This window comes from Triticum urartu, chromosome 5A (assembly GCF_056163025.1).
Source record: "Triticum urartu cultivar PI428250 chromosome 5A, HENAU_Tu73, whole genome shotgun sequence".
NCBI classification, from domain to species: Eukaryota; Viridiplantae; Streptophyta; class Magnoliopsida; order Poales; family Poaceae; genus Triticum; species Triticum urartu.
In genome coordinates this window covers 650477187-650485136 of record NC_141877.1, presented here as the reverse complement: position 1 = coordinate 650485136, position 7950 = coordinate 650477187, and the positions used below count along the sequence as shown (strand labels likewise).

General features: G+C 46.7%; 2 protein-coding genes across 3 annotated transcripts; one reads left to right on the top strand and one right to left on the bottom strand.

Annotated features, from left to right (window-relative positions):
• The first annotated feature begins 293 nt into the window (after positions 1–293).
• On the top strand, positions 294–5941 carry LOC125529736 (uncharacterized). 2 transcript variants are annotated; one of them, XM_048694157.2, is made up of 5 exons: positions 294–1605; positions 3591–4304; positions 4453–4641; positions 4724–4846; positions 5034–5941. In XM_048694157.2, the coding sequence occupies exons 1-5, from the start codon at positions 1549–1551 to the stop codon at positions 5142–5144; spliced, it is 1194 nt and encodes a 397-aa protein (XP_048550114.1). In that variant the 5' UTR covers positions 294–1548; the 3' UTR covers positions 5145–5941. The 2 variants fall into 2 exon arrangements, with proteins under 2 accessions (XP_048550114.1, XP_087378374.1); XM_087522248.1 differs by lacking the exon at positions 294–1605 and adding an exon at positions 1618–2870.
• A 658-nt stretch (positions 5942–6599) lies between these two features.
• LOC125529737 (uncharacterized) lies at positions 6600–7725 on the bottom strand. Its single transcript, XM_048694158.2, has one exon. It carries the CDS (start codon positions 7603–7605, stop codon positions 6820–6822), a length of 786 nt encoding a protein of 261 aa, XP_048550115.2. The 5' UTR covers positions 7606–7725; the 3' UTR covers positions 6600–6819.
• Positions 7726–7950: the final 225 nt, after the last annotated feature.

Below are 7950 nucleotides of genomic sequence, written 5' to 3'. Positions count from 1 at the left end.
ATGCACCCTACTTGTCTGCCGTTGGATCGAGATTGGCACGTAAGTAACTGCCGGTGTTTTTTTTAACACGGTACAAATGCAAACACTCACATATACACGCACCGTAGGCATCTCGTCATCGACAGAAACATCTTCTCCTACTGAATGCACATCAACGAAAATCCTGAAATAAATCAAGGAATAAATGCGAGCGCCAAGACTTGAACCCTAATGGGTTGGGGATACCACTGTCTCTCTAACCATCCAACCACTGCCGGTGTTGGCGGCTGAGAATTTGTGCGCTGAGCCAAACCCAACCAAGTTGGACGCTCGCTCTGGGTTGTACTGGGTGTGCAGTGCAGTGGTGAGAATGAGACGGAAGATCTCCGTCCGGCCCCCGACCCGACGCGAGATCTTGATCGATCGGAATCACCTGTCACGCCATCGGGATGGATGCCCGATATGTTGGGATCCGGTACGTAAATCTCCTCACGCTACAGACGCCCCCGTACGATCTCTATCTAGGTTTTACACGGTCGCCTTTAACCAACTCTGGCCGTGGCCGGGTGTGGGTACAAGAAGTAAAGCGGCCGGCGGTGAAAGGAAAGCTGCCTAGCTAGGCATAGGGCTCGTCGATCCTTGAGGCTCCAGATACATATGTCGAGCTACAGCTTACAGTAGCTACGTAGGTAGACGGCTATGGGTAGGCTGACATGAGGTGACCCAAAGGGGACAGCCACTCGACCGGATTCTATTCGGCGAGAACTAGATTGTCGACCCGCTAACCTCATTTCCCCGATACCTCAACCTTTCCCGCCCTCCGTCACGCGTAATCACAACAGTTATAATCAACGCGAACACAAACTCACTGCGCCCGGCCGTTACCTACGTACCATCATGCAGATTATTACTCCCTCTTTGATGATCTATATATATATACAAGACGTCTTATATTTGTTTACACAGATAGTAGTATCATATATCTTAACTCTGTCCCAAATTACTTGTTTTAAATTTGTCTAGATATGTACGAATGTACCTAACACTAAGATGTGTCTGAACTACAAAAACGTCTTATATTATGAGACGGGGTTACTATTATTCTCCATAGATTAACATCCTGATAGATAATCATTGAACGCCAAAAGGTTGCACGCACTCAAATCATTGCCAGTGCAAAAAAGGTTCGAGTTCCATGGAGCTCAGGGCCTATTTATGATCGAGACAGGGTTTAGCTATTGCTCACCTAGTAACCTCCGATGGTTAATTCAGTTCCGCTAGCTATTAGCTAATGATATCAGCTGTAGTCGTTGCGTTGGCCCGACCAAATATGGGAGGCGGTTCCCCTATAAATCACGGGGCCGGCTCCGTCGCCATGGTTAGCTAGCTACCTAGCACGTACCTAGGCGGCTCCCTTTTGACCCTTCTTCTTCTTCCTCCTTATGCCCTCGGCTCGGCTATATATACGCAACAGCCACCTCTCACTTCCCTAGCTATCTTCAATTCACCGATAAACTTCCACATCTCCAGCCCCTTCATAGCTAGCAAGCTCAGAGCTTGAGCGCACAAATGATGAAGATGTTCTTCCAAGAGGACGCGCCGCAGCCAGACGAGCAGCTACGCATTGTAAGTACACAAACCTCCCTCTTCGCCCTTAATTTGCTCTCGGTTTAGTTCGATCCGCTGCATGCTTCTATATATATGCAAGGAGATGGATGATCCATCTCGCTTGCCTTGCTTGCTTTGTATAAATTTTTGCATCACCAACGTAACGTGTCTTCAGCAAAAACTTGATAGACTGAAATTGAGCGCATTATATACTACCATGAAAGATGAAACGCTTGTTTGGCTTCTTGATTTCATTTATCCACTACTTGAAAATTCTGATGCTTGTTTAAGAACAAAGCAATCAAACGTACTTACCTCGAGAATTGCCATAGTACCATTAATTCGCTTGCTGAAGATTCTGCATTCCAGATTGGAAACATGGGCATAAGTTCTTTCTTTAGGCACCCACAGCTCTAGCCATGACTTGACGTCCTTTTCTTGCCTGGTAAAGCCTCTTCCAAAGTTTCGACAGTCCAAGCAGTAGGTGCACATCTACAATCGATGACATGTCAGACAGAACAGAAGCCAAATTACGCTCCCACTATGCATAGACAGGACGTCCAGAGCATATCTTGCACTTTGTTCACCGGTATATATCTCTCATCCGTCCGTGCATGACACAACCAACGGAATAGGATACTTCCAGATCAATCCATATAATCACAGGATTAAGCGATCACGCTTCTATTTCATCTGCAAATGTCAATAAAATATCATTTATCAGTCATAAAGTAAAATCTCCGAGATAACAGATTGTACAAAGCCAATTATTTTAAGTATATATAAATATATATGCATGTATCTCGTCCAAATTTTATAAACATAGGTTTGCATGCATGGCAAGGGTCAGAGTGGTACGGTCAAATGGCTAATATCAGAAACCCGCCATGCGAAATCCGTCAAATGATCAGAGACAACCATATTACCATCCCAGCCGTTGATGCAGAAATAACACACCCCGCGCAAGAATAGCATCTGTAGCGCAGAAATTGCCGGCGTCTGACTTGCATGGACGCCACCCTATAAAAGGTCATCTTTGCATCTGCATGGAGAAACAGGCTTCTTCTTTCCAGCCCCCCTCCCCTCCTCTTCCCGCAAGGCCATAACCCATCTTCCTCGCCGTATTGCGATTCGATCTTCCACGGCTCCGTCCGGAACCATTTCTCTTCTGGAGAACCAACAGAACAGTTCCAAGGAATTTGCTCCCACAAGCTGCAGCGCCGAGACAATCCGGTCGTCGCTGTTGAGGACCGACTATGCTCCCCGACGACGATTGCATCACCGTAATTGATTCTCAGACACAGATCTTGCTTAATTCTTTTTCGTATGTAGAAACATGCTTGGGGACAAAAACCAAGCATTTTCAATTGCTCTGAAAATGTTTCATGATGTCATCTTCCTGGTACCTTGTCGATGCTTGTTCCTTGGGTGATAACTGCAATGGACATTGGTACTAACTGCATGTACGATACAATAATCTTAGGTGGAATCTTTCAATGCAGAAATCAGCATTCAAAAGCACCAAATCGAGATAAAATCTTTTAATTCTGGACCTGAGGAAGTACCTGACTATAATTACCAAAATCCCAGTATTTTTGTTTCTTAGATCTTCCTTCTTATTCTTTTTTTTTAGAATAAAATTTCATCTTAATCTTCACAACCTTTTTATGTCCACACTTTTGAGTTGCTTTTGCTCACAATATTCTTTGATGATTTCTCTTCAAACAGAACAGTAACTATATCCGGAAGAGGGCAGATGGGCATATATGATAGTCTTTGATCCTCTCTTTATTCTTTTCACTATTTTACAAAAAGTACTGCTTTCTCGGTTAACTACATAAACAGATTTACGCCATAACGTCATGCATGCTTATCAGCCTTAGTACTCAAAGAACATACATGACTTTACTGATACGGAATGATGTTAACACAATATTTCTTATTAGAATAGAAGTTGTGTGGTAAAATGTACTCACATGTTTTTTCACCTTTGAAATTTACAGGAGGGGATCTCAAGCCCCATAGCTGCTCACATACTTGATTTCTGTGATGACGGCCTGGGTGATAACCTCCTTGCTGCAGTGACCTCTACCTCCGGCCCGTTTGCTGCCTCCTCTGAGGATGTTTCATCCTCCTCCACTGCCACCCCTCCTCTCTGCAGCTACAGCGATGACATCCCAGAAATGCCCTTCTCCCCGTTACCCTGCTTTGACTCTACTCTCTCAGCCCTACTCGAGGAAGAGCAAAACGCGTGCCCTGAAACCGAGCTCATTCCCCCGATCAACGAGACACTTGCAGCACCAGGATACTATCAAGCTGCGGCCGGAGAGGCCAGCATAGAGCAATTCGGCCAATCACGGCTTCCCCAGAGTTCTGATCCCTTGCTGGCAATGCAAATGAGCAGCACTGCACCTATCTCTATGCCTCTTGCTCCAGGGTGTGATGAAGAGTGCCTCACGGCAGCACTAGCCAGAGGGTACATGAGCCTGGATGGTGCCCTGTATCCGCAAACAGGAGCAATGATCCCGAGTTACAACACAGAGGCATCAAAAGTAGGATTCTTCAATGGTAATAGTGCTAATAGCAATGGTATGGTGGTGTTAGATATGAGTGACATCGGTGAGTATCAGAGGATGATGGAAGGTGAAGGACTGACCAGAACATATAGCGACACAGATTCCATGAAGGGGGCTTACAGCAACACTGCAGAGATGCAGGTAACATCCGGAACCTAACAATCAATTTAATACCATACTGCTTAACTACGATAGTACCAAACTTCCATGTAGCGCTGGTAAAAGAAAAGTGTTTAACTAAAAAATTAGCTTACAAATGATATTTGAAATCTCTCTGACCTCTAAACAGAATGGGGGGAACAACCAAGACCTGATAAATGGATGCAACGGAAGCCCACCAACATTACCTCCAACAGAAACCTCAGGCTTAGAAGATTCCACCTTCAAAGTTGTGCGTCTTTCAGCTGAACAGAGGAAGGAAAAGATCCACAGGTACATAAAGAAAAGGAATGAGAGGAACTTCAGCAAGAAAATAAAGGTAATATGGAGCATCTCAGACAAAGCACTGCTTGTATAGGCATCTTACCAATTCAATTCTGATGACACGCAACAAAATGCAGTATGCTTGCAGAAAAACTTTAGCAGATAGCAGGCCCCGGGTCCGTGGAAGGTTTGCAAAGAACGATGAACTTTGTGAAGCAACAAGATCAAGCTCCCAAAATCATGAACAGTATGGACAGATTGTAAGTCTTCTAGTATATTACACTTGTCTTATCTTACCAGAAACAGCCCAGTTTATTTAATGATCACGCATAAAATATGGTCATGTACTCATCAAGTCATCTTTTACATTGCTCCATGCATTCAGTAATAAAAGATAATGCAATCGTGTAATTTTCTAAACTAAGGTTCATGCTTGTATTTTCTCAGGCGGGTGCAGATGGAGAAGACATGCTTGACTCGTCCGATATTCTGGCACATTTGAGTGGGATAAACAACTACAGCTATAAGTATAATTGTACCATTGAATCATGGATATGACTACCACACCTGCACAAACTGAAGTCTGTGTTCTGCTTTCAGTTATGCAACCATAATCCATAGTTTCCCCTTGATCCTAGTAAAATAAGGCTACAGCTTTACAGGTTCTGTCACAGGAGAAGTGCTTTTAGTTCAAGTTATTGTAGACTTGGTGTATTGTATCAATCTGTTCTCGCCTTTTGCCGTTCTTAACAGTGAGTGTGTTAGTTAGAGTCTCCAGAGCAGTGATTTGTAAAAATAGAATTGTGTCCTTGTCATAATAAACAGTATCAAGAGTTACCCAAACTATTCGCCATTCTAAGGTCTCCCCACTTGGTGTACATAATAACAGTATTCACGGGAGAACAAGGCGTGGAAGTAAGGCAACTTTGGATAATCTAAAAAATCTGAATAGCACTCCAGTACAGAGAATCCGTAACATCTGGCCGTATGTCAAGAAGATAGACAAATTAGAATCCAGTACGATATAGGAGTAATTAAAATGAGAGTTGCAGCTCAGAAACTTCTGCCATTTCAAGTATAATCATATATGTATCAAATACTGGAAATGCACAATACATTTGTTAACATGATCATGTTGCTGGTCATAAGCAATTAGTGCATCACAGACCATTTGTATGTGAAAGCTTATGCACATCACCATTGGATAGCAGAAATGCAGGACTCACATAATGCGGTTGGATTCATTTGAATTATAAGCAAAAGGCAAAATGGGCTTATAACCAATTAGGCCAAGAACTCCAAATTTTAGTTAGTGGCAAAAAGAGAGCGACCCCATCTTAAAAATAATTGCCCATCCATCAGATTCTGAACTATTCTAGGCCAAACCCTTGTAGATCGGGTCGGTTACAAGAGAGAACCCAAAAGCCTATCTACACCAGGCCCATTGTACAGGCCCAAGATATAAAGAAATAACAAATATTGCAGTTATAAACTTATAATTCATTTCAGATACATGCCGTACTTAAAAAAAAGGTTGTAGTAGAACTGAAAGGTGAAGTAGACACAGCAATGGGCACTATTTTTTACATCATGTACTCAGTAACGCTAAGAGTGTGGTGATAGGTTCTTGTCTTCTTGACAACAAAACATAAACATTTCAATTGATGGGTTTCAGCTTGAATTCAAGTTATCCAACAATAACCCACAATATAGAAAATCGGCAGTTGGTTGACAGAGAAAATCCTAATTTATACATTAATTTTTCATTCTTTCTGAAACTGAAACGCTGCCTCTAAGGTTCCAGCAAAAGTTCCAACCTGACCATAAATAATTTAAATATCTCAAGTTAAACGGAAACACCCTCCCCTCCAGAAGTGAAACTGGAAGGTGGAAGCATTTCCATATTGGAATTCTCTATATCAGCAAAACTATCATCAATACCAAATTCCAAAACTCAATATAAAACCAGAAAAGTAACAGCTAACTGAAAAGGTATATGGTGGAGACAAGGAGTGCACATAAACCACCACTTTTATTTACTTCACTTGTTGATTGAGGGGTGATGCACAAGCAAGCAGTCGCAACTAACTGAAAAACTGACACACATGAGCTAGGAAGCAAGCATTGGATCAAAATTGAGAAGAGTACGTGACTACATACAACATCTGATGATATAAGCAACTGTACAACACAGCTGTGTGCTAATTGCAACTAACCCACTAATTTGTCCATCTCAGGCAGGCAGAGGCACCGCGAGGCAGAGCAACAGGGATGGGTCTGGGTCCTCCTCCAGCCAGCACCCCTCGTCCTCCATCTCGACGACAGTTCCGGGATCGAAGAGCACAACCTGGGCTTCAGATTTTGCGGACCCGGCCAGGACCAAGGTAGTCGTCCTGGTGAGGCCAAGGAAGCGCACGGAGCGGCCGCGGCCATCGTCGTCGGCGCCCCAGAAGCGGCCGCCGACCCAGACGGCGACCTCGGAGGCGATGACGGCGACCTTGACGACGACCCCGAGCGCGTCGACGCCGTTGCGGAAGCCCTTGTGGACCTGGAGGCCGAGGAAGCCCTCGACGACCTTGGCGGAGTTCTTGGAGAGCTTGTAGCCCGACTTGAGCAGCGCGAGCGCGAAGAGGGCGGTGGGGGAGGGCGAGGAGGCGGCGGCGGGGAGGAGGAGCAGGGTCGGGGCGAGGCGGAGGAGGGAGGCGGCGGCGAAGGCGGCCTTGACGCGCTTGGAGGAGGGCAGCGAGGGGAGGCGCGCGGCCGGGTCGAGCGCGCGCGCCGCCTTGTAGGACTTGGAGGCGGCCTTGGAGGCGGCGAGGAGGGCGGCGAGCGGGGAGGAGGCGGCGGCGAGGACCCGCGGCGCCCGGAGCGCGGCGGCGGCGGCGGAGGTGGTGGCGGCGAGCGGCTTGAGCGCGCGCGAGCGGGAGAGGAGGAGGAGCAGGCGCACCCCCAGCGCTACGCCGACGGCGGAGGTGGCGGCGGCCGTGGCCGCCGCGATGGGGATGAGCGGGGCGGGCATGGGGCGGCGCCGTCGGGGTCACAGGCCATAGGAGAGCGGGCATGGCGCACGACGGGAGCCGTGGGGGGTGGGGAAAAGGGATACGGGACGGCAGGAGCGACGTGGACGCGGCCGCGATCGCCCGTTGGGTTGGGCCGGGTCGCGCCGGCAAGATTTTCTAGGTTGACCCGTTGGGTCCGGTCCGGATGCTGATTCCGAATCGCCGCGTGGGATATGCAGCAGGAGGTGCGGCGAGGTGCTGATTCCGGCGAATAGCCGAGTCGGATATGCCGAGTGAATTGCAAAATGTCACGCGTTCGGGCCCATTGACTGTTACTCCCTCCGTCCGTCGTGTGCCGAAATCTA